This window comes from Vespa velutina, chromosome 14, assembly GCF_912470025.1.
Source record: "Vespa velutina chromosome 14, iVesVel2.1, whole genome shotgun sequence".
NCBI lineage: Eukaryota > Metazoa > Arthropoda > Insecta > Hymenoptera > Vespidae > Vespa > Vespa velutina.
The window spans coordinates 275,800-302,500 of NC_062201.1; the positions used below are offsets into that span (position 1 = coordinate 275,800).

Sequence of the window (26,701 nt, forward strand, 5' to 3'; positions counted from 1 at the left end):
GAGCTGTATTTTTGTAAAACTTGTTTTATATAATATAAATGAAATTTACTAAAAGATAAGTTTCTTACAATTGCATAGCTATATAAAACAAATGTATTATACACAGTTAAATCAAACACATGAAAAAAGAATTTCTTGTATCATTTTAACCTTTTTCTGGTAGAATTCAGACTATATAAAATCTAATCAAATTTGTCAACCACTCCTATTGTATTTTTCTAATCAATTATATATTGTGGTCTGATTATTTTTTCTTCTTGTTTGTCTCAATCATATTGGGACAATAGTAGGTGGAAATCGTTCACACTTTCCATTTGTCCATCTATTTCAACGTTAACATTTTTTGCTGAACGAAATATTTTCTTTTGTATTTTTTTATATATTATATTATGTATTATTTTATATACCGTTCATATGCGTTGGTTAAATTTTTATGTAACTTGAAGAATAAATTGGGACTGCCGTATTAATTATTGGAAACGGAGTTGTGAATTGGGAACGGAGTATTCTTTTCCAAGATATGGTTCAAGAAGTGTCATTATTGTCTGTCTAGACTTTCCTATGGATTTTGATGGTATGTCTTCAGATATTATACATATATACATTTAAATATATTCCGGAATATACATTTAAATCTTGAATATATTCTGTCTTGCTTTCACACAGACAAAGGATTTGATCCCAAACCTGTTTCTTTTTGACGGTATATATTGTTTCAAATAACATCTTTTTTTAAACAATAAGAAACTTTCATCTATACATAACTTTCCATATGGATAAAATGCAGTTTTCAAGAATGTTTTTAATTGTTCAAAAATACAACGTATTTTCATAATTGGATCGTGATTTTTAATGACATTATCACAGAAATGCAGATTCTTTAGTAATAATGTATATTGAGCCCTTGACATCATTTCTCCAAACCATTCTGTTCTTATTATCTTATTCTTATATCAATGTTCTGATATAGATATCTTAACGGATAGATATCTATATCATATAATAGATATGGTAACGGTCAAAAAATTATATATCTCAGGAGTAGTAGTTACATTAGAATTATGTACAGTACCTTTTGTACTACTTTCAGGATATTTGTTATTTTGCTCGACAATTAAGTGTATGAGTCCTTTTGTAAAGAACATTTGAAAAAAATCGAGAATAGATGATTGTGCAATTACATTTGCTTTGATTCCACTATTCTCGTCATCAAATTCGTGAATTATAGGTTGGAAATTTCTCTGTATTTATGAAAATTTTTTTCTACATTTTCTTTTTTTTGATTTGGTGTAGTTTCTATGTTATTTTCTTCTGATTCTAATGAAGAGGTTAGAAAATGACGTTTTTTAATCATACACTTGTAAAAGGAACGGGCATTTTAAAATCACTTGTTTCTTCAGAATCAGAATCAGAATCAGAATAAGAATCATTAAATCATCAGAATGTTGTATTACTTTTGCATGCATTTCTTCTGAACATTTTCTTATCTCAATTTGTCATTTTAAGGAGAAAACAAAAAAATAACTAAAATATAAACGTATTTAAATAATATATGATTCTAACGGAATACGTAATTGCTGAATTAGTATTTACTTAAATCTGATTTATATAAGATCTGTGGGTATTATGATCGATAAAATTTTCCGGGCGCCTATAGACGGCACCCGTGTCAGTGGGCCGAACAAGTTTAAGCATCTTTAGGCGCCTACAGTACCATAATAAGGGCAATATTTTTATGGGCCTGTGGTATCACATGCGAAAGTTTTCTAAGCGCCTTTAGGCGTCAACAGTAGTCAAAGGATTAATGTATGAGAGATCAGTTTTTCATTTAAAAATATTTTTTTATACATACTGATCAATTTTAAAATGTTAATATTTAACCATATTTTAATTTTCAGATGTTCTGAGTGCATATAGTATGTGGAAGTGTGTGTATATATTTGAAATTTTTATAAATAAAATAGTACATAAAAGTTACTTTGGTGAAATAAAAAATTGATGATAATAAATGTACTGCTTTACTGTTTGAATAAAAGTACAAAGCATTTCAAATAAAGATTCGACGAAACATAAAATGAATCATTTAAAGAAAAAAAAAGACCTGATTGTATAACATAATTTGTATTATAATATATGTATGTCAACATACATATGTACATAGTTCATACAAACGTACCTATTTATATAACCCATAGTTAAATCTATTATCTAGTTAAATTATTAACCCATAGTTATCTATTTATATTCTTCATATTTGTATAACTCATTAATATTTACTCCATTAATTAAAATGAATTAGATGTAAAATTTATTACTTATATATAACCGCTTCATATCTATGGACGAAAAATTTCGCGACTCAGTGTCGTTCATGACATGTTCCGAATAAGATATTGCGTGGCGCGATGTTTACCACACGCTTTAGACGAGGTCTCTTGCGGATTGTTTTCATTAAAATACGAAATAACTTTTTTTTTAACTTTCCTTTTCCATGGCCAGAATTTTCTATTGGTGTATAATATTCTTCTAATAAGCCTGAAATAATACCTCCTTTCATTTCACGATAACTTTTTCTTTTTTCGTAAAAACAATTCCATATAAAGAGACAATTACTTATATTAATATGAAATTTGATCAATATAATCTATGCGCGACCAGCGAGCGTCGCTATAAACGAAAAGTATTAGCGCGCAGTTGAGAAAATATCCACGTTGAACATTTGCGTTATAAAAACTAAATCTTTATTTAAATATACGAAATTTATGTAAATATAAGAAAGTTTGATGTCCAAATCTGAAAAAACCTACTTAGTTTTGCTATGTTTATGTATGACTCGTTTTATATTCTTCATGGTATGGTATCTTTCGAAGCAGTCGCTTATATGTAAGGCTGGTTTAGCCGAACAAATAGCACTATAGTACCTTGATTTTCTTCTTCCACTTTTGATTTTCCAATTGAAACATTCCACAAAGTCTTTACTCCTTCCTGTATTTAATACATTTTATATTATTACTGTAAAATAAAAAATGGCGGCATGGTAATATTTGGAAACCGAGGATTGATTGTCATAAGCATGTTGTGCTTCTAAAATCCGCGTCGATTCTCGAATTAAAAGATTCGAACGTAATTTTTTACGTTCAATTCTTTCCATTGGTGTCATATCTTTCATTAAAGCTGGGCATTTGACTTCAATGAGGGTACTAATTAATCCGTCTGGAAAAGCCGCCAAAAATAGTTGATTATCTGATTCCATCTTGCCGTCGGGCATTGAACAGCCACTATTCCTGTGAATTTTGGCCTAAATGATCGAAGGAGATTATTCAAACTTCTCGATTATTCGAGGTCTTCGCATCGCGATCAGCATGTGAGTTAGATTAACGTCCATGCGCTTTTTTCTATTATGTTGATCTGCTACACCCGAGCCATCGCTAGGCCAAGCGATTAGGCGTACCTCCACGTTGTTCCCCGTGGGCATGTACCGTAAAGTGCATGGCGAAATCGTCCTGCCGGTTCGTCCTCCGGGCGCCTAGGATTTTTTCAGGCCCTGCACCGAAAGCGTGGTTTCGCTAATAAAGTCTTATTGCCTAACACCATCTTGGCGGCCAAAGCCCATATAGGAGAGATCCTAAGAAGCGGCGCGCTCCACGGGGCTAAGAAGGTCATCATTATCTGTCTGATTCCATCTGTGTTGTCGAACAATAATAATTCTTGTAACGTCGATGATCGTGAAAAGCTACTTTTGCACCGTTTAACCGATTGCAGAAAGAATAATATTTATTACACACCTCAATATAGAAAATCTTTTTTGTATCAAAACTGAAGATTGCGGCTACGCCCGATAAAAAATTATACCGATTTTTATATTACCGTTTGACCCATGATTCATCCGCGATGACGGTGATACAAGGAATACCGTCGTGATTGACTTCTCCTTTTAGATAAGCAATTCTCGCCGGCTCAGACATTAGTCTGTACGTCGTACCACGAAAATGTTGTGATACAATAGTAAGGTATTTTATCCATATACTATTGGAGAAGCTTGTCATATTTATCACAGCACAAAGTTCTTCTAATTATGAATATCTGCTGCTAAATATTATTCCAGATACTATACAGGCGTTAACATTTGAATTTTTTTCCGATATCATCATTACTTTCAATCTGACTAATCAAACGACACATATTACATTTTAATTTTATTATATTTATAAAACTATTCGTGCCTACTTGTATAGAATCCAAACATGGATTCTATAAATTTTCACTTTATGAGCCGGATAGCCAATTTTTATACAGGAATTATTTCTTCTTCCTTCTTCCTTAAAGCCAACGGATTGCCTCTATTTTCTCTTGCGGTTGTTAGAAGGCCCTTCTTGACTGACATTTTTAAAACTCATTCGCGTGACAAAAATTACGAAAGTTACTGACTGAGACGCTTCAACTAATCGTGAAATAAGAAAGAGTGCGGAAACAAATGCATTACGATCAGATATGGACATGATATCATATATCTCATATCATCTATTGACAAGGATATTATACTACTAGTTAATGATTTATTAGGCATATTAAGAAGACTAAGGTCATCATATCTTTTGAATATTTATTAAAGTAATGTTTTTTTAAAAAGAATTTATACCTGTTGTGCATTTTTATCTGTCCAAGTTTTTTGACCAAACAATATCGTAAACAGTGGATGTTCAATACAAAAATGTTTCAGATAAAAGTTGTTTTAACTTTTTAATGTTCAAACGTTGAGTTTAACTGTTTTATTTTATGAAGAAAGAGAAAATAAAATTGTGATAAAAAAATATTTACCATAATCCAGAGGCCATGAGAAGGAAACTGTGAACTAGCGAGTAAGTCCTGTTAGAAAGAAGGTATTGACTATTAATAAATCGAATAAAATATGAATATTGAATCGAAGAGAAGAGAAAGCTGTTTGATATAGATAAGAATAGAAATAAAATGGTTAAAGTCGAGTGGCATTTTTTAAAGAAGAAGGTGAAATGAGGGCTTGTTCTTAATAAAGGTTATGGCCGTTCAAATACAAGCTTATGGCTGTTCACTACTTACTGTTCAAAGCGTGTGCGACTTCAATAATAGGTATGAACAAAATATGAACTATTAATCAAGCGAGGAACGTTGTCCTCGACATGCGACTATCGTATCGGTATATAAATTTGTCGTTATTCTCCTCTCATGCGACATAACAATCAGTTCCGTGTGAGTAGAGTAAATAGTATTAATGGACTCCGAACGCACACTTTTCAGTCTCTCATATGTATATCTTTCGTTGATGGAAGCGTGCGTCCCGCAATCATCCATACTGAATACGACGTCAGTACGCATTTGAATTATGATAAATGCATAGAAAATAATAAATATGATTTACACATATAAGAATTAGTATATAAATCTGTAATAAAAATAAGAATTTGTCCAATAATTTCTTTAAAATAATTACTAAATACTTATATTTTATATTATTTTAATATAAATTAAAACATGAGTTCATTTCCATACTACCTATGAAATGGAACTCCCAGCACTTCTTTTCTTTACGGTGGTTGCCCCTGTAGAACTAGTCCACTTTATATTACTTCGGTTATTATTACTACTAATAATAATATACTGCTATTACTGCTACTGATAATAATAATAATAATAACAATAACGATAATAAATATATACTTAAATATTATTTATATATATCAGCATATTATTTAATACATTTTATTAAATAATATGCTGATATATATAAATAATATTTAAGTATATATTTATTATCGTTATTGTTATTATTGTTATTATTTTATATTGTAATAGTAAAAACAATCAACTTCGACTGATCATGAGTAAGAAACAGTGTGGAGAGAAAAACATTACGATCATAAGATAGTAAGACAAAGAGAAACATAGCAGACGAAAAGAAAAGAAACATTTTGTGCTTTTCTTCATATATCGTTTGTATTAGATGGGCGGTCATGTGTCGAAATTGTCAATGACACGATTTGTTGAGAATTCTTGCCTCAAACCATTACATAAAATGATACATTTTTCCTTCTGTTGTTATCATAAATTACCGTCATCATATGTCACGATGTATACAATATAAGTATATTCTTCAGTTTCTTCTTCTTTTTACTATTTTTGTTATTATATTATTACATTATATATTATTATAGTAATAGTAGTTGTTGCGTCGTGAAGGCACAAGTTTTGAGAGCATTACCAGATACGAGTCTCACATCGGACCAGCGATGATAGTCGATTTGCCCGGAGAATTTCTCGTCTCTTCTTTGTCATCAGAATTATAGATCCAGTGGTCGCTATGAATAAGAACGGTGGCACTAGGCTAGGATACCGTTGCAGGCCGTTAAATACCGTTCGCCGCGTTTCCGCAAATTAATGGGAGAACGCGCGTTCTTTTAAAAGATCCTGTGAAACTCGCGAAGTAAATACGCGATAATAAATATTGCGCGAATTGAAGCTATCACAGTATATTTGTTGAAATAAGATACAATTATTGGTGTGTTTTGTGTAATAAGGTTTTGTATAATATAGTTGTGCTGGCTATATCTGAATGAATGATAATCAGTAACGTTTAATAAGATTCTAGAGACTAGATGTCATGGGCCTGAAAGATGTACGTTTGCCAATGTACTATTCATTACACATAGAACCTCATTCTTTTTAGTTTATAAGGTCCAAAAAGAACTACAAATTTTTCCAAAATTTAACAATATTTTAAATTCAGATCCCTTGACATAAACGATTGGACACGTTTATTTGCCCTTAAAAAAGCACCTTATTTTTGCCATAGAATCATCTGGCCAAAATTCACTAAAATGATTGAATGGGTTATCATAATTTCCCCGTGCATTTTCTATGGATTCGAAAATGTACGAAAAATCCGGGTATTGGCTAATTGCGTAAACCATGCAGACAATCGCTGGACACAAAACTTACACTATTCCAGTGTGATATGAAACTCAGTAGTGAATGTACGAGCTTCATCTCTTTTGTCGTAAATTTCAAAGGGTGCCACAGTAGTAAACTTTTTCGACGGAAAAAATGTCGAATACAGAATTTGTATAGCCGTATTTATGTAATTATCAATGAGAACAATAGTAACTTTCGACCAATTTTAATTAACAAGGTCTCATTTTAAAAATGAAATTAATTTATGGCGCCGTTTTGGCGAAGTGTGGAAAAAGCTTTTTATTTATACATAATTTATTCTTGAATAAATACAATTTTTTATTATTCTTTTTTTTCAAAAAAATAATGCTTTTTCAAAAATCTTTTGGCGGAAATGTAGATTAAACCTTCGTCCTTAAACAGAGACTTTGTTCGTTAAAATCCGTCAAAAATTACGTCTGTTTTCATTGATAACGTAATACTTTTGAAAATCAAAGGTAATGAACAGTCTTAAATATCAAAAATTTGTATTCACAAAAGAAATAAGCGAAATGTGTACAAATCCATAAAAAAAAGAACGATTGTTATTAAAAAAAATAATTAAATATTTATATACAAGCACATTTATGTACATACGAACACCCATACATACAGAACATATTGTAATATATCCTTATATTACATATATGTGTACATTCGATATTATTTTACAAAAATATTATCGTTAGAATGAAGATACTTGAATAAATACAATCGCTAGGAAATATTTTGCGAGTATGGGCATGTTATATAATAGTCCACTACATATTATTATTACTATCTTAAGGTGTGTGAAAGAGTTAAGCGACTTGGTATATAAAGTGTAAATAAAGAATAAACCCTAGGTGTGATATGCAGAAAGAATAAGCAAGGTAAAAGAATTCGAGTGGATAAATATCCCCTATCCAGAAAGATGCTTTTAGTGAGATCTATCATTTAAATCAGCAGATACATTTCGATCTTCGGCCTAACCCTTCTACAAAAATTTTATCTTTCAACTATATATTTAGTGATTAATGACAAGATAATAAAGGAAATATTTCGGTATACTAATTTCGAATACGAAATTCGTAATACTCATTCGCAGACAAGCTCATAGTGTGCCCTAAATCTGAATTGATCACATAACAGTTGCTATCTTCGGAGCATGATCTACAGGCGGATGTTACAAATTTAAAAAAATGATATTTCGGTATAATATTTTAAAAGGAAGTGGTATATGTTGAACAAGATTTCATGTTATTTTAATGTTCTATTAAAAAGAGTTTGATTAAAGAGATAAAACTATTGAAGATTTTTTTGCGCGATAACTAAAAGATATATTGACGTTTTTAATGCTTTATAAACATCTTTACTTTCTTTTTCTATCCAAGACATAAACGTATACCTTTAGACATTAAAAAATTTATCGTCTTTTTATATTTCTGACGAATTTTCTCAGTTAATAATTGACTGCCACCGCTCAACATTTGATCCTATTATTCGAATATTTTTATCTCCATTTGGAAAGTACAAGGTGAATATGACCATTATTCTTAAGATAAAAAGAAATGTACTTAAGAATAAATTTTATAAAATATACAAACAGTATTATGGAAAATTGATGAAATTACAAAAAAAAAAAAATAATATAAATCCCTAAAAGTATAGCACATGTATGCTTAAGATATTTTACTATCGTTTGAATAACGAGGATGAATATTCTTATACTCTCTAAAATGTCTACTTTCGAAATGTCTCTAACGATAATATGAATTTAATAACGTTCGTTACCAGCGCCATTTATCTGTAACGCATGGATTTCCATTAAAAAACCAACGTCATAGATATATGATGGCAGTCATTTTGTTTTATATCTGCATAAATAAATAAAAACCTGCAGTATATTTTGCAAAACTTCGAAAAAAATGTAACGCGCAGTAGAAAGAATTTCTTTTCCGCAGTGCGGTACTTTTCCGCGGTGCGAACGTATTAAAATTGTTTGTCTTTTCCTTCTAACGTCATTTGACGTATTAATACATTTCCTCTTTATATGATAATATATTCTAGTTCTGTTAACGACAGGAAATGACATGAGCGACATATTGAACTTTTAGTAATTATAGGCTTACCATGAACTTATATCGTATGAATAGCAATATGTTCAGAATAGATTTGGAAAATCTGCGGAAAAATACAAACGAACAAATTTATCGTAATATTTCATTCGATACATAACAGATTTAAATTTTAATTTTCGAAGGTCTGAGGAACTGTTTATCTAATAAATACGATGCGGTGGCATATATTTGCATTTAGTTAATTTGTTTTACAATATTTCTTGAGAAATCGAAACGTATGGACTGAAATTATTAAAAATTTTTAATACAAATAAGATTACATGCTGGGAAATTATTTGAACTAAAATATTTTCGTGATTTTATCCACCTACGAGGTTACAAATTTTTTGTTTTTATATGACCTCTTTTGCATTCAACTCGCTTCTCGTTACATAGATACATTTTAATCGCAATAGCCCGCAGCACTCTCCGCCTCACTCACTCTCACTGTCTATTACTCAATCAGAAAATCATGTTAAAAAATATTATTTTCTCGAGAAGAGTTTATTGGTAAATAAAAAGTTTTTTAAAAACTCCGCCGGAACAGCGCAATACGTTAAACTTTCTTCTTTAATATCAAATTTTATTCATTGGTCGAGAATTAATTCTATTGTCGTAAATGATGTAAATGCTGACATTTTTCGCGAATAAATAATGCAGTACTTTGATGCTCCTCGTTAAGTAGCAATTGCTTGGTTGGTTTTGTGAGTAAATAGCTGATATTCAGATTTCTGGAAAATTTTCGAAAAAAGCGTTGCTTGCGCGCAGAAATACGGAGTAGCTACGATAATCATTTTAATATGCTTTGGCGAAATAATTCTATAACAAAACAAGGAAATATGTATTCAATCGTTTATCAATGCATCTGAGTTTCTAAAATATTATTAAATTTTTGAAAATTTGTTTCTTTTGAATTTTATAAACAAAAAAGAAAGAGATTCTATTAGTAACGTATAGTACATTGGCAAGCATCCAAATTCGTAGTTCAGGAATTCTAGGTGTTGGAGGCTAACATGATTCCGGTGATTTTTTTATTATGTCGATGTAAAAGAAAATAATGAACTTATTTACTCTTTTTTCCTTATTTAATAATTTAATAAGGTGTGAGTATTCAATCTTTTATATTTATTTCCTCCACTGATGGCTGACATCAATTTCGCGGTGATCTGTGATAGATAGGACATAGAAGCAGTATAATTTTGTTCGATGACAAATGCATATTAAGTATATACATTTATCAATTATTTTTTCAAAATTAATAATTAATGAATATATATTATATATTATTTTTAATAAAGATCAAAACATGAGTTTGTTTTCACATCATCTACGACATATTCATCCTATCGCTATTTTAATATCGTTTCCTCTGTGGTAGTTCATTTCATATTATTACTATTATTACTATTATTTCTATGATAATAATATATAATGTAATAATATAGTTACAAAAACAGTAAAGAGAAGAAAAAAACAGAAGAATATACTTATATATACATCATGATATATATGATGACGGTAATTTATGATAATAAAAGAAGGAAAATTGTATCATTTTATGTAATGATTTGAAACGCGAATTCTCAACAATTCATGTCCTTGATAATTTCGACACATGACCGACCGTCTAATACAAACAACATTCGAAAAAATGTACGATACGTTTCTTTTGTTTTCGAACGTTTTAGTTTTAGAACCACCACCATCGCTACCACCATCGTCCATCTAAAAATTATTCAAATGTATTCTATCTAATGTACTAATATTTCTTCGGGTGCGATTGTCTTAATGGTTCGCATTTTTTTACACTATCGCTCATTACTGTTTTACCAATATCACGATCGTTAATTCCCCTCTCAGATACTGTTTCCCTTTTGAATACAAAAGCAATACTTCTTTCGATTTATCAGTTTCACAAATCGAGCAGATAATTTTCAAGCTTACGATTTCTGTTATGATTTGCGATTGATAATTTCGGTTGATGCATAGGAATACATACATATATATGTATATATGCTCCTACATAACACTATATTCGCATGAATGGATGACTTGACCAGCTTAAGTATTGTAGTTTAAATCGACTCGTCGATTTTGTGATATGATCACAAAAGTCGTAATAATACACTATTAATCATGACCGTTACTGTAAAAGATAAAGATAATATCTTTTTGGATTCTTCGAGAATGTCTCGTTCAGGAAAGTTGGTTGTGAAAGAGGGATGGTATAATTTAATAGTACGGCTTAAAAGTTTTACAGGACATACTAGCCAGTGTTCCACGACGACGACTACGATGATTACGACGACGATGGCCACGATAACGATGACAACGACAATGCGTAGAAGTAAAGGGAGGGTGATTACTCCCTAATAGTAGTAGCAGCAGCAACACATTGAGGGATCCTATATTCACATCTAAAACGTTCGACTGTCTCGACCCCGTTTTCGCACGACATTTTCATGTCGCCTCGAATGGGTTCTCCTTCAGCCTTTAAACATTACATATAAATATGTATTAAATTAGATTACATTTTAATGACAAATGTATATTTAATGACAAATATATGTTGTATATGTGTAAACTCGATCGTTCAAATATTTCTTGAAATTTCATTGATATTATTTCATTAAATCGAGTGATTTTCAATTTCTAGAAAAGACAGTGTATTCAAAATTATACTGGAGTTATAAAAAGAAACTTTGCATTTATAAATTTATAAATATATCCTTTTCAGAAAATAAGATTTGGCAATATAGTAACTTAAATGAAAAAGGTGATTTTATAAATGCCTGAAACTTTTCTAAAATTGTACTCTTACAATTTTATTGTATCTTAAAAGAAACAATTGAAAATGTATAAAACTATCGTATCGACCCTATTAAAAAGAGAACGAAAAAGAAAAAAAGAAATTGATAACGCCTTAAACGTTGAGCTCGATTAATCGGAAAAAGTAAAAGAGAATTGAAGAATGAATTAACCCTTTTATAATACAATATGTTTTGTGTCTAAAAAAAAAAGAAAAATTATATAATATGAAATTTTCATATTTAAAACAAAATTATAGAATTCATAACTATAATATAATTATCATATTTTCTTTTAATAGTCAAGAACAGAATTAATTTTTCCTTTTAAAAAAAAATTACATAATGCAAATTTGGTTATTGTAATACTTTACATTAGTATATACATATAATTATAACATAAAAATTTGTAGTAATTTCATCTTTACAAAAACCTTGTAACTGTCTATAATTAAAATTTGTTTCATATTTAAAAATATAATTATATAATTGTAAGATCAATTATAAGCAGAAGGCGTGTAAAGTTTGATCAAAATTATATTCTCGATGATAATAATGTAGATTTTTAGAGGTAGAAGGGTAATTTTTTACTTAAAATTTTTCTTTTTATTTAAAAGAAAAAGAAAACAAGTTCCGTAATCTGAAATTATTATATAATAAAACAGAGTTAATTAGTACTCAACTTGTATTCAAAATTGCATGTGCAAATTGGCCATTGGAAGCCTGAATGGATTTATTATAAAATTGAAAGATGGTTTGAGAAATAGTCGACCACCCAGCACTGCATCTTATTGTTGTAATGTCTCTGTTGTATGCTGCATAGCGTGTGCTATATGCCGTGAATTGATTTGTATCAACTCCTATGTTTTTCAACCATGATTTGATCCAGTGACCTATATGACCTTTGGCTATAACCGCTCCAAACGGTTTTGTAGTTCCAATGAACAAATTCGTTGTCTAATCATCTCTTAATTTCTTAGTACAATCTATGAAATCTAGGACAGTAGGGGCCACACACAGTCCTGGTTTACTATTGCGAACGGGTAAAATCAATTCGGGGAAAATGTTTCTGCTTTTGATGTCTTAATCAATTCAGTTATGTTAATTTTTATCTCTATGTTAGTTTTTTCTGTTATCAATTCTATAAATGCTAAAGTCTGAAGTCTTTGAGCTGTAGTTAATACCAATAATGTTACTACTTTTTCTGCAGCTTCTTTTAATTTCAATTTCTTAATTGGATGCATTTTTTCTACGTATTCCAATACAGAATCGATGTCCCACATTGAAGAATACTTTGACTTAGACGGTCTTTGTTTAAATATGATTTCAATAAAACGTGATATTAATCCATCTTTGTTAATATTATATGCTGAAATTAAAGATGCAGTAGATCGGGCAGTATTAAACGTAGTGTAGCTTGCTTCATCTTTAAATTGAATACTTAGGAATTTGATAATATCAGTAGTTCTTGAGTTAAATAAATCAAGATTATTTAAGTGTGTGAAAGTCCATCTTCGTTTCAAGCTACTCTTGTACTGCTTCAGTGACTGTGCAATAGAATTTATCATTATATCTCCTGTTTCTTCTAAAAGTCCCTTCTGTACATACGCCATCCTGACAATTTCTGTTCTTCCAACAAAAGGTGGGATGTTAATATGTTACACATGTCTCTGCAAGAAGAAATTAATAAATTCTTATGTGGTTTAAATACCATGGTAGGCTCTATAAGTACAGATGTGAACAGAGTATATCAGGGCTGCGTAGGCCATATTGGTATGACTAACATCCCAACCGCTTTGTTGTTCATTATTTTTCGAAGTGTTCATAAAATAATTGAAAATGGGAGGAAGGCATCGAACTATTAATTTGTCATGACGTAATGAAAGCATTCACTATTTTCGTTTCTAAGTCAGGGAATCTAGAATAAAATGTTTTACATTTTTTATTTAATCTAGTCAAGAATCTTTAATCTAGCAAAGAAATCAACTGAAAATAGGCCGAATTTTTTCTCAATTAGATTAAAAGCAGTCTGAGGAAGCTCCCATTCAGAATTTACATTTACATTACCTGATGCTCTACTTGTCTCAGTATTTTCTGCTAATGCTATGTATGGTGCCTTTAACCATATCCATTTCTCTTTACATCACTCCCAAATTTTTCTTGACAGCTCACTAAGGTGTGGATACTGGACTCCTCTGGGCTTATTTACGTACACGATAGCCGTGGTATTGTCTAAAAACAGTAATATTTCACATCGCAACGCGAAGCATTTTATCGCAAAAAATATTAAAGATAATTCATATGATTCTTTCTTTCTTGTTTGTCCCAAAAACCAAAAATTTCTTTATCTCCATAGTAACAACCTCAGCCTGACAAGGATGAATCTGGGAAAATTTCGAGAGCATAAGATTGAGTTTCAATTGGATTTGCGCCAATGGCAGCATTTAGTTTCCATCAGTGGAATTCCTTTAACATTGACTCCATTATAAAAATTTTTCCCTCATATTTGCAGTCATTAAACTTTAATGTTAAAATTTTCGTCTCTCCAATCGCTTACAGTGAATGAACCTATAAACTACCGCAAGACAATACCCCAAGTAATTCCGCAAATTTTCTAATTTTTTACATTTTGTTTACTTTAAATTCGTTTAATAGTTTTACTATTTGAATCTTTTTCTTATCTGTTAAATTTATAATGAATTAATAGTACTGATAACGAAACCTGGATGTTTACAATATTGTTTCGTAACTAAAGAACTTTTCTGATAGTTGATAATTAAATCCCACAGTTCTAAAAATTGAACTTTCTCTTTTATATTTTGTCCACATCCATTTTTTGATTTATTAATAAAGAGAAAATCATCTAGGTATAAGACAAATACATTTTGTCTTATATATCTTAATATATTTACTATAGATTTCATAACCTTGATCTCAACTTGAATCTCAAAAATTTTCTATGGCCCTTATATATAGGTACTGAGAAATAGACATCTTTAAGATCTATGGATTCTAAGAAATCTCTTGGGAAAACCAAACTTTAGTGCTGACCAAATGTTCTCTAATTTAAAATATGGAACTTGAATAAATTTATTCAACTCTTTTCAGCTGATTATGAACCAATTAGAGCCATTAAGTTTTGATATTAGGAAAAAGGACGATATGAAGTCTCCCTTACAGTCCTTGCATTCCTTGACAGCTCCTTTTCTTATTCTTTTCTTAATTTCTATAATTTTCGCTTTGCCTTCTAGAGAAAAGTTTTTCCCTCAGTACAGTCTCTTGGATCGGTATCTCTGTAAATGGTATTTTATACCTTAAATAGTTTAAATAGCTGAGCATATATTTATCAGCTGTAATTTCTTTCCATATCTCCATATAGAAGGATAAACGACTTGCTGTTTTAATTACATTTATTACTTCTCGATGATGAGTTGCTTGTCTTTCGAATTATTGTTCTGGGCAAATTTCGTGGGGCTCTGTACGTCTTTGATTTGAATTTTAACAGGCGTTTTTATTGTTGACCTATCGGACGGTAATTCACCGGTGGGTATTTCGAGTTTCACTGACTTTGAAACTTTGCTGCTGTTTTCGATGGGGGCTTCTTAATTTCAGCATAAGCATTCTCTATCTCTTTAGCAACTATAACCATTTCCTTGAGCTTGTTCTCATACAACCATTCATTGGAAATCATTGAGTCTATCACTGGTTTAATATTTTTTTTTAGTTGTGATGTAATAAATGATTTTCGTACTTTAGTCTGTTGAAGAAAGAGATCCGTTAATATCTGCCCAGCGTGATTAATATAATCCCTAAATATATCCTCATATAGACCGTCTTTCGGAGGATCTATTAAAATAGAAACTGCCGCCCCCAACGCTCATATGATGGTACCGAAACATTTCTGAGTGTCCAAAAAGTGTTGGTCTCTTTTTTTAGCAACATCTGATACCAGTGATAGTATCTCAAGGTTTATTTTGGACGATTCAGTGTAATTTTATATGATTCTAAGATTTCTTTTTTATTTTTCTCTGGCAGGTCTTTATTTTTCTATTCCAACCACGTTTCTTTTAGTTTTGGATCCTTACTCTGGACCTTCATTTGGATCCTTATCTAGAAGCTTCGTTTTTTTTTTTAAAAACCTTATGCGTCAAACTTTGTGATCTTACCATACCAAGCATGACTACATTATAATTATCGAGAACGAGACATATAATATAATTACATCAATCATTTGAAGAAAAGTTTACAAGTAGCTAGTCATTCGTTAATACTCTATGGAAGAAAGTTGAACATACAGCCTTTTTATAACATCTAGATTATGTTCATTGTATCTTATTATGGTGTTCTATACTATTCTGATATTTGATCTATGACATTGTCTTGCAAGACAATGTTTGAAAGTCACCATCATAGATAGCTACTTTTTCAATTCGAAATCGTATTTTCATTATCCTTTATAATTATCCGTTATAAAACATTGTTTATGACTTTTACAATTTCTAGAGGAAATTGAACACTACAAATTAACGCATTTCTTTTACCAACATATTCAGTTTATTCTCCCTCTACTGCAAACTGCAAATTAAAAAAATCGTTGAAAAACGAATTAAGAATAATGGAATGTATAATTACATTAACATATTTATCTCATACACTGCCTTATTCGAATACACTTTATCAGACTTTACAAGTCACGTTTTTGAGAAACCTGAAGACACAGACGTTTCTATTGTTGATGTATTGAGTGAACTTTCAATCCTAATCTCGCTCACCATCTTCTAAAATAACAGAATAAGTTTTGTTGTAACTATTTCCTTAATTTTTTTATTTATTTCAACATTTCTTTAACTCTTGTCATTGTCAAATATAATAAGTAATAACAATTGAAACGTAACCAAGTTATAACGGGAAAAATTGCATTCATATCATAAACAGGAAGAATATTTCTGCTCAATCATCGATTAAGTTACCAAAATGAATAAGTAAAACAAAACCAAAATAAACATTGCAAAGATACAAGTTTTAAAATAAAAAATCAAAGTTAACTTCCTGTTAAATGGAACCATATAACCTTTTTGTAGGAGGTATCGTAGATGAAAATAATATAAATTCAATGATATAGAGGAAGGGTACGTTTGTTTAATAATTTTTCAGTAATTTGAGAAAATCGTTTTGAATCTAATAATTATCCTTATGAACGTGTAAGTCAATCACTATCATTATTAAAAAATACATTTTCGCAGAATATAAATAGTTACCTCTTTTTCACAATATGTAATCGCAGTGTAACAGAACGCTAACTCATCATGAACGCACGCGCCACAGATAGTGTGCGCATCGACATATGCTAGTCGTGCGCTGATCAACCATATGGCGACGAAGCAACCAGTGGGAAGACATCGTGCGATACACGGTCCAATTCGAAAGAAAAGAAGCCTGCCGAAAATCTCGCTCCTCGATCTGTGAGCGATAACGATAATTCCTGGTTATCAAAAATAATTTCTTACAAGGGAAGATTGCGAATCCGCAAATTTAGGGGATTATGAAATTTTAGAAATATGTAAAGTGCATATAAATACGTGTTAGGTAATTTTATTTTGCTGCTAATATTCACTCCAAAGGGATAATGAAAATCATTTATTTTTCGATTTTATATTGTAACTAATAAACCGTAAGAAATAGAGAACACAGTCTAAGATAAAAGTTCATTCTTTTAAATAAAACTAACATTTGACGAATTTGATGAAGCTCATACTACCACTGCTTTTCGTATACACGCTGGAACGATGTATGTTTTATGTCTATGAAGTAACGATTGACTGATTGGTTATGTGCATATATAACTAATGCTCAGATTTTTTTGAACATTTCCGAACGCAAGGAAAAGCTTGCACGGGGAAGTTATGATAACACACTCAATCATTTTAATAAGCTTTGGCCAGATGATTTTATGGCAAAAATAAAAAAAAATACGTATTCAATCGTTTATGTCAATGAATCTGAGTTTAAAATATTTTTAAATTTTGGAAAAATTTATAGTTTCTTTTAGACTTTATAGACTAAATAGAGAAATTCTATATGTAATGTATAGTATATTGATAATTTTACAATTCTAGGTTCAAGGCTAACATGGCTTTTATTATTGTATGATGTTTTTATTACGGTACCGATCTAAGAAAAAATAATGAACTAATTTACTCGTTTTTCCTTATTTGATAATGTATAGAGGTGTTACTATTCAATCTTTTATATTTATTTTCTCTACTGATGGCTGACGTGAATTTTACAGTGATCTGTACTAGATACGAAACAGCAGCAGTATAATTTTGTTCGATGACAAATGCATATAAAGTATATACATTTATCGATTATTTTTTCAAAATTAATAATTAATGAATATTTATATTATATATTATTTTTAATAAAGATCAAAACATGAATTAGTTTCGACATCATCTACGAGATTTTTCTCCCGGTGCCATTTTGTTATGGTTTCCTCTATAGTAGTTATTTTCATATTATTACTATGACAATAACATATAATGTACTAATATAGGTATAAAAACAGTAAAAAGAAGAAGAAACAGAAGGATGTACTTACGTCATATACATCGTGATACATATCATGATGGTAATTTATGATAATAAAAAAAGGAAAAATGTATCATTTTAGATGGTGATTTGAAACGCGAATTCTAAATAAATCGTGTCATTGATAATTTCGATGCATAACCACCCATCTAATACAAATGTATCTGAAGAAAAATACGAAACTTCTTTTGTTTTCAGTCACTATGTTTCTCTTTGTCAAAAATTTCGTTATTCAATCGATTAACGAATATATGATTTTACGGGTACTTTTCTTTAATCTTACTATATTTTATGATCTATTAACAACTTAGATTACTTAACAAGTAATCGATTCGTGATTAATCTGAGTCAGCGATTCTGTATAAATATCTGATCAGTGATAGTCTCATGTTCCTTTCTCGGAGCTTATTCCTGAGGAAAGATTTGCCATGATTTTTCATAGACACAGGGTCGACACTTCGCTGTTGCGGACATTTTTTGGTTCTCCAAAGTAAGTAAGATTGTTTAGTGAATTGTTTAGTTGATTGACTATGACTAAAATGATGCGGGTCACGATATTATTGAAACGACAATTCCAAAACTTTTTCTTACTAAAATCTGAACCGACGAATCCAAAACGTTTATAAAGAACACGATCCTCGCCGTCTTTCTTTTACTAATATCTAACGACAGCGATAAATTCTGTTTACATTAATCAATCGCTTAAACCCGTAATGAACTCTTCTAATCAATAGGTTAAATATTCTCATATTTTGGTATTTAACGCGATTCACTAGTATATCATTATCCCTACTTTAAAAATTTCTTTATTTAGGATGTTCGTCGTCAGAAACAATCGATATTTTTCATAGTCTAAGATTCTCTATAAATAATCATCGTTTTGAACATTAGAAAGAGTTCTGTACAAATATTTAAAACAATAACAATGTTATCGGAAACAATTTTTATTTTATACTTCGAATCACAAAACATTATATATGATCTGATGTAATGCCAGTAGTTGCTATATAATGCGTCATTTCGTTGAATCGATTGTTTTGTTTATCATCAAGCGGCTGGGAAGGGGCATAAATTTTCAATTGAATAATACAAAAAATTCAAATCGTCAGTTCGATTCAAATCATCCGTTCCGTTCTATTCAAGCAATCTCAAAATTATTCTAAGAAACGCAAGCTTTTAAAATGGATACGCATATAATCACTATCAATGTTCTTCCGCTTTATCTCTTTCCCTCTCTCTCTCTCTCTCTCCCTCTCTCTCTTTCTCTTCCTCTCTCTCTCTCTTTCTCTCCCTCTCTCTCTCTCTCTCTCTCTCTCTCTCTCTCTCTTTCTCTTCCTCCCTGCGTTTCTCTTACATTTATTAAAACATGCGCAGGCACGTATAATCGTATAAACGCATTGGAGTATGCAATTAAGATGAAATACGAGTATATCGTACAGAAATGATTACCGAAAATATGCATAGATGGAGAGTTACCATCATTTTATCTAAATCTGTGTAACATTCTTTATATACACTTCACACATAAACTTTATATAAACTTCAAATATATTTGGAATTCGCGATAAATGGAAAAAATCATGTGGAATTTGTCAAAAACAATATTGATAAATTGATAGCCAGAAGTAGTTTAAGATTGGTCAAATTAATGATCCAATACTATTTATTTGTAGTAAATATATTTTGTACTATAGTATTTATTATTTATTATTATTGCTGAGATAATCAAAAACAAGTCTTGCTTTGATAAAATTTATATATTTCGAACCATACTAATCGATACGTGATTAAGTATTCGTATTCGTTTAAGGAGTTTTCTGAAGAATCAGAGAAAATATTATATAGAAACGATTTTTTCTTGAAAATTACAAAATCCTGCCATAAATTCACTGGAAAAGATAGACTGATTGACCGAAAAGATTGAATGACTCAAATGAAGTAAAATTTATTTGCTGAAAATTTTCTTGCGTTAAGAAAGTGAAACTAAAAGATTATTTAGGCCTAATTAGGATATTGATAATATTGTAAGTATTCTCAATAGAAGTAAATAAAGCAAAAATTACTGTTAATTAAAGAAAAATTATACACTTTATTAAAGCAAAGAAAAATAAATAAATAGTTAATATTGTCGCTCCACAAAAAAGTTTATAATTAATTTTTGACATGTCGGAATAAATTTAGAAAATATATTGTTATTTCGTCTTTCTCCATCATTTCGAATTTATTTAAAATGTAGAATTAACTACAAACGTGGAGGTAACTATAGTTACTTAATTATTTCCAGATAGTGTCATTTTTATATTATTATTTTTAATGTTATTATCATTACTGCCGTAAAAACAACTTGTAATATTAGCAGAGTAATTCGACACGAACAGCTTGTAGTTTTGCATAACTTCTGCAAAAACGATCCTATTCGTCTTTTACGTATTTCTTCTTTGATTTATAATTTATATCGATTTACATAAATTTCCGTATTTTCATTATAATATTTCATAACATGAAATGTATTTATAATAAAATTATTTTAATGATAGTAATAATAATTATACTATACAAAATTATATTATAAAATATTCATTTAGAATACAAGGAAATTTTTAATAAATGATATAATTATAAAACAAAGTAAAAATACGTAAGTAATGAAAAAGATCAAGTTTATAATAATAATGTGAAATTATACACTGTTTGTGTTGCAATATCCCGCTAGTGGATTAAATAAATAGGTAAAAAGTATTGACGAACTTAATTTTTACCACTTCTGCGAATGAAACTAAATGATATGCAAATGTATATGTATATATATATATTACTTTATTTCATTTAATTTTTATGAGTTCTGGTTAAGCGGTTCACAATTAATCGCCATTGCAATGTCATTGTTTTCTAACATCGTGGAATGATCGCCATCAATAACATGCACTTCTACTTTGCCGTCAGTTATCTGAGAATAAAATTATTTTATAGTAGATTAATGTTATATTTATGATGTATAAAAATTTTTAAACTTACTTTCTGTAGTCCATAATCATAGATATGTCGTACAGACGATAACATCGGTTTGAACAATGTGATTGGAGTTTTTATATATGGTATTGGTTCTGGATTATATTTCATGGCTGCTCGCAATCTCACATAAAATGAAAGGAGAGCGTTTTTTTGATGCCGTTCCAAATATAATTGCTTGTGTTTGGGAGACAATAGATTAAAGAATGCATTTATTTTCTCATCTCACGTTTTGGATTTTTCCATTTCAAGTACAAGCTAAAAGTAACGTTTTGAAAATAACGTTTTGAAATGGTTTGATAATAGCGAGAAATAGAAAAAAAAATGACAAACCTATACAATCTTAACAGATGTTAATATCTTCGCCATATTAACAAAAACTTCGTTTTGTAGCTCTTCCTTTGATGATGGTTGTAACTGTTGGTTTACGAGTTCTTTCATTAGTTCAGGAGCACCGTCTATCAAAATTAGCCAGCCTTTAAATCCTTTGGCTTCTAATTGTCGTGTGAGTTCAATTGTTATGAGCGATCCGAATGAGTATCCCACTAAAGTAAAATGTTCTCGATCTTTAAGTTTCTCTATTATATGCTGTAATATGTAAAGTTAGATACCATTTTAATAGAACAGATTGAATAATATTTAATTTAATCAAATATATCTTTAGTAAAAGAGAATACAGGTAGAAATAAAAGGGCCATTTCTTCTATAGTTTCTAATTCATTATTTGTCCCAAGTTGGAAACAAGTCGCTGGCGACTTAATTTTCGATTCTAAAGTTTTGAAAATGGTACCATAGCCTTCAATAACTGGAATGAAGAATATCTCGCTCCAACCTTCCTCTGGTTTAGTTTTAAGGGAGATAATTAGTTCGGAGGAAAGTTCTTCGCCGAACAATTGCATCAATATCTTTGTACCAAATAATATTTTCTCGGTAGCAATTTCAATACGATTACTATCACCTATTAGCTTATTTTCTATTTCCATAAGTTTGGCAAAGTTTAAGCTGCGAATATCTTCCGCGTTGAGATATATTTCATACTCGCGCTCTAAAGTTTGTTTTATTTCCACACCCATCATAGAATCCATTCCAAGTTCAGCCAAGGAAGTTTGTTGATTGATACTCTTCAAGTCTTTAATACCTATAATCTTTATTTAAAAAAGATAAAGATAAACAAAAAGGTGGCGAAAACAAAATAAAATTATAAAATTTAGCATTAACCATTGAAAAACCGAAACTTACACATAATTTTTAAGACAGCATTTACGACATTGTGCGCACAGTCGTCACCTAACCGTTTTACAGCGACTATCATACTACCAACTATATCCTGTACCAAAAATCGATTGATATTTCTAAACATGATATAATTTTTTGCTGTAGAGTACCGCCAATAACAAGTTCTTTATCATTATCCTGCATGTCCACGACAAGACCGACGTCCCCAATCGTTCCCCATTAAATAGCTAATCCAGGCAAATCTTCTTCTATTCTCTTTTCACATATTCTTTCCATAATGGAATTAGCCATACCATAATTCGTTTCGCAAGCATTTCCTCTTCCGTACGAGATGGAAGAGAAAATTACGAAATGCCGAAGATCTTGACAAAGCTTTTTAGTAACTTTGTCCAAACGTTTCGTTGTCCAGGCCTTTCCCTTGAAACATTCTTTAAAAGTTTTCATCGTTTGGTTCCGACAAATACAATCCTTCAAAGAAACCGCGAGGTTAAATATACCATCGACGGAACCTTCATCTATTGCTGATTTTACTATAAGCTCGCAGTCTTCCCGCTTAGCCGCATCGAGACCGACAAGGATCTTAATATTCACACCATATGATTCCCATCTCTTGATTCTCATTTGTTGATATCCATTCATTAAGCCGTTTCGTGAAGTAATGACAATATTTTTATAATTTCGAAGAAACAACCAATCGATTAATTCTAAACCAAAGCCACCCAAGCCGCCAATAATTATATAACTTTTATTCGGGAAACACCTATAATAAGATTCAGCCAAGATCAGTGTATTCAGTGGTTCATTTTCTTCGCGTATCTTTATTAGTACCTACGAAATTCAAGATGGATTTCGAGTTATAATTTAAGATAATACAAATAAATGAATATTAAAACAACAATCACAACTTACTTTTCCAATATGTTTATCAGCAGCCATGAATCTAAAGGCTTCTTTCTCTACTTGGTCTTTGCCAAAGATTGTTCTTACAATCGGTTTGATTGCATTTTCCTTAAGGAGTTTGTTTACTTTTGAACTTATTTTATTTCTGATTCCGTTCTTGGTAACTATAATTTGATCTAACATTACAGCATGAAAACTTATCTCCTTCGTAAGGACTTTGTAGCTTCGCTACTGGTATCACTTTTTTTAAACATACAAAATATTTCAATCCAACTGTTGCGATATAACAGCTGTGATAAGGTATATTATTGCACAACACCTCTTCTACGATAATTTCAGTTTCCTGCCAAATAGAAACACATTCAAAAAAATCATTTTAATAGTAAAGAATATTTTTATTGGCTAGATCCTAATTATCTTCAAACGAACCTTTTATTTTTTAACGAATGCCTTCACAGAATTGGTCGATCCGCTAACAATTGTACTTTCACTTCCATTGTGACATGCGATATCGATATCAGTAGGACAGCGATTCTTAATGTCTTCATAGGAAAGCCCTACCGTTGCCATAGAACCGTGAGGTATTTCTGTTTCTATCAACGCACTTCCTCTCGAATATGCTGCTAATATTATTTCCTCCGCTGTAAAACATCCATCTGCATAAGCACAACCAAGTTCACCAACGGAATATCAGATGACGTAGTCCGGTACTACGCCTACAGAAGTTAGAAGATCTACCAAACCGATCTGTAAAGAATTTTTCTTTTTATAGATTTTATCGAACGAATGCGCTCCACCCAAATAATTAAATAGTTGTCGATATTACCTGAACCGCAGCAGTTCCGACGATCCAGTGCAAGATATTGTCGAACATGGTATTGTCTTTTTCAGTTAAAATTTTATAAATATTCAAATTACATTGCTTTAATACAACATCGCATTTCTCTATTGCTTTGGCAAATGTGGGAATTCTCATCAGGGCTTGACCTGGTAAATTACAAATTCCACATTCCAATACATTTGATAATCGCAATGGTTATTATTTTTATGGTTACGAAGAAATATTAGAACAAAAATTTCCATACCCATTCCAAACCACTGCGATCCCATTCCATAAAAAACAAACAATATTGGCTTTTTTATACCAGAATATTTTTCAATCTTTCTCAGTTTCTTGTCAAACGATTTAAAATCAGTTATAGTGTATCCCCGACATAAATGACCTGATGTTTCCTTAACGTGGATATTATGAAGGAGGCGAATGAATTCGACGTCTATGGGTCGATTATCGATCTATGTAATAGTATGTTGGAATTATATCGTTCTATTTTATTTTAACGTAATCAAGTATAATACTTTCAGGTCTTTAAAAGTACGTTGTACCTACATCATTTAATATAGTTACTACTGCTTCTTCGGTACGTCCAGAAACTGCTACGAGTCTTGGCAAATCGTCATCTGGCAATCCTTTATTGATCTTTGTCTTTGGATTTGATTTGAGTAAGATGTGAGCATTAGCACCACCAAAGCCGAAAGAATTAATGGCTATGTATTCCCCACCAAGCGGAGACGTTTCGGTAACAGGTATGATTCTCCCTTCTGTAAAAGCTTTCACGTTTTTGCGTAGTTGATTAAGATTAATATTTGGGGGTATTAGACCTGACTCCATCGATATTATCGCCTGTAAAATATCAAAGAAATGAAGATGAACGAATAATTGTCTCATCTTATACTTTAAAATATGTTTACCTTGGCAATGGAGCAAATTCCACTGACTGGTTCAGTATGACCCAAATTTGATTTGATGGAACCGATTTTAAGAGGATTGGTTCTGTTTTTGGTAAAAATCTGATCTATAGCATTAATTTCTTCAGGATCACCGACTTTAGTTCCTGTACCATGAGCTTCGATGTAAGGTATACAAGCTGTTGGTACACCGCATTCATCGTAGAATTCTTTGATAAGAGTACTCTGAATTTGGCTAGAAGGAAATGTTATTCCCTGTTCCTTATATCCATCGCAATTTGTTTTCGCATGGATAACTGTTGCATAGATTCTTTTAGCATTTTTTTTTTTGCAGAAATGCAACAACTACGGCTTCGCTGCGCACGTAACCATTTGCATTTTCGTCGAAACATTTGCAACGACCTTCCTCAGGCAATATTCCTATTAGAGAGGTACAAGATAGAATAATTGTTTAATACTCTCATGATAATTTGAGAAAAAAAGACAAATGCTTCAAGAAAATATCATAATCAATACCTAAACGTTTCAATTGCAATGTTACGAATGGATGAAGGCGAAGATTTGGTTCAGCGACGATCGCGTAATCGCATTGTCCGTTATGTATAGCTGTATATGCGTGTTCCATCGTAAATAGACTTGAGCTGCACGCGGTATCGATTTTATATGTTGTTCCAGTGACACCCAACCAATGCGAAATTCTGTTGGCCATAAAAGCTTTACTACAGCTTATGAAACCAAGGCCATTTGCCTATAATTGAAAAGACGTATTACATGGCTTATCCGAACATATAAGTAATTGTCTATAAGTGATCCATCTATAAACTGATCGTTTGATCGATTCCCCTACATGGAGTTTGTCGTAGAACCAAGTTTTCTCGTTATCGGAGAACCATGAACCTAAGAATACACCTGTCCTCGTTCCACGAAGATCTTTTGGATGAACTCCAGCATTTACAATAGCTTCATAAGTATGTTCGAACAATATTCTTCCCACAGGATCCATAGTATGTGCTTCTTTAAAATTGACGTCAAAAAATAATGCATCGAATTTCTCAATATTGTTAATTTTCCCCGTTCGTCGTGAAATTTCTGAATGCTCTTATAAAAGATAAAGATAGAAAAATATTAACATTGGTTAATGCTTACGTTGTTAAATAAAATAGATTGTATACGTATAATCGATACCTGTATCTGTTCCGTTATCCGTGATGCAATCTTTGCGATTAAAAATGTTATCTTTCAATTCGTACAAATTGTTGGATTTTGGAAATCTGCCAGCGATTCCGGAAATAACAACTTATTCACCTGGTTCTGGATCATATTTGAAAAATTTGTACAATTCCTCTGACT

The 26,701-nt window shown here is 30.9% G+C and overlaps 4 protein-coding genes across 12 annotated transcripts in view; all 4 read right to left on the minus strand.

Moving 5' to 3' along the window:
* Positions 1 to 26,701, minus strand: part of LOC124954204 (fatty acid synthase-like) — a 72,273-nt gene that overhangs the window by 19,181 nt on the left and 26,391 nt on the right.
* Positions 10,787 to 19,134, minus strand: LOC124954207. Of its 3 annotated transcripts, XR_007102483.1 has the most exons (7): positions 19,052 to 19,134; positions 17,128 to 17,329; positions 16,523 to 16,647; positions 15,278 to 16,444; positions 15,048 to 15,162; positions 13,937 to 14,101; positions 12,572 to 13,539 (listed from the first exon to the last, which is right to left on the minus strand). XR_007102483.1 is itself a non-coding variant. In XM_047506766.1 (4 exons), the coding sequence occupies exons 2-3, from the start codon at positions 13,756 to 13,758 to the stop codon at positions 12,919 to 12,921; spliced, it is 753 nt and encodes a 250-aa protein (XP_047362722.1). In that variant the 5' UTR covers positions 13,759 to 13,787; positions 13,937 to 14,688; the 3' UTR covers positions 10,787 to 11,553; positions 12,553 to 12,918. The 3 variants fall into 3 exon arrangements, 1 of the variants encoding a protein (XP_047362722.1); XR_007102482.1 differs by having other exon boundaries at positions 15,048 to 16,444; XM_047506766.1 differs by lacking the exons at positions 15,048 to 15,162; positions 15,278 to 16,444; positions 16,523 to 16,647; positions 17,128 to 17,329; positions 19,052 to 19,134 and adding exons at positions 10,787 to 11,553; positions 13,581 to 13,787 and having other exon boundaries at positions 12,553 to 13,493; positions 13,937 to 14,688.
* On the minus strand, positions 21,566 to 24,292 carry LOC124954206 (fatty acid synthase-like). 7 transcript variants are annotated; one of them, XR_007102481.1, is made up of 6 exons: positions 24,035 to 24,292; positions 23,615 to 23,948; positions 22,709 to 23,533; positions 22,428 to 22,614; positions 21,803 to 22,014; positions 21,566 to 21,727 (listed from the first exon to the last, which is right to left on the minus strand). XR_007102481.1 is itself a non-coding variant. In XM_047506764.1 (6 exons), exons 4-5 carry the CDS (start codon positions 22,552 to 22,554, stop codon positions 21,803 to 21,805), a joined length of 663 nt encoding a protein of 220 aa, XP_047362720.1. In that variant the 5' UTR covers positions 22,555 to 22,614; positions 22,709 to 23,533; positions 23,615 to 23,948; positions 24,035 to 24,292; the 3' UTR covers positions 21,566 to 21,727. The 7 variants fall into 7 exon arrangements, 1 of the variants encoding a protein (XP_047362720.1); XR_007102480.1 differs by having other exon boundaries at positions 21,803 to 22,057; XR_007102479.1 differs by having other exon boundaries at positions 22,260 to 22,614.
* Positions 25,663 to 26,701, minus strand: part of LOC124954208 (fatty acid synthase-like) — a 1,142-nt gene continuing 103 nt past the window's right edge. Inside the window, exons 1-4 of the mRNA XM_047506767.1 lie at positions 26,537 to 26,701; positions 26,199 to 26,449; positions 25,868 to 26,099; positions 25,663 to 25,771 (exon numbers count right to left, since the gene is read on the minus strand). The exon at positions 26,537 to 26,701 is cut by the window's right edge and continues 103 nt beyond it. Of these exons, the coding sequence (XP_047362723.1) occupies positions 25,665 to 25,771; positions 25,868 to 26,099; positions 26,199 to 26,354 (495 nt within the window). The 5' untranslated portion in view covers positions 26,355 to 26,449; positions 26,537 to 26,701 and the 3' untranslated portion in view covers positions 25,663 to 25,664. The remainder of the gene's footprint in view (positions 25,772 to 25,867; positions 26,100 to 26,198; positions 26,450 to 26,536) is intronic.

Bases quoted from the DNA above. Each gene is read 5' to 3' on its own strand.
- LOC124954206 (XM_047506764.1), bottom strand. From the start codon at position 22,554: ATGGATTCTATGATGGGTGTGGAAATAAAACAAACTTTAGAGCGCGAG. The intron at 22,058-22,146 runs GTATTCTCTTTT...TACATATTACAG, and splicing joins TGGCCCTTTTATTTCTACCT to CATATAATAGAGAAACTTAA.
- LOC124954207 (XM_047506766.1), bottom strand. From the start codon at position 13,758: ATGCTTTCATTACGTCATGACAAATTAATAGTTCGATGCCTTCCTCCC. The intron at 13,494-13,580 runs GTATTTAAACCA...TTGGAAGAACAG, and splicing joins TACTTATAGAGCCTACCATG to AAATTGTCAGGATGGCGTAT.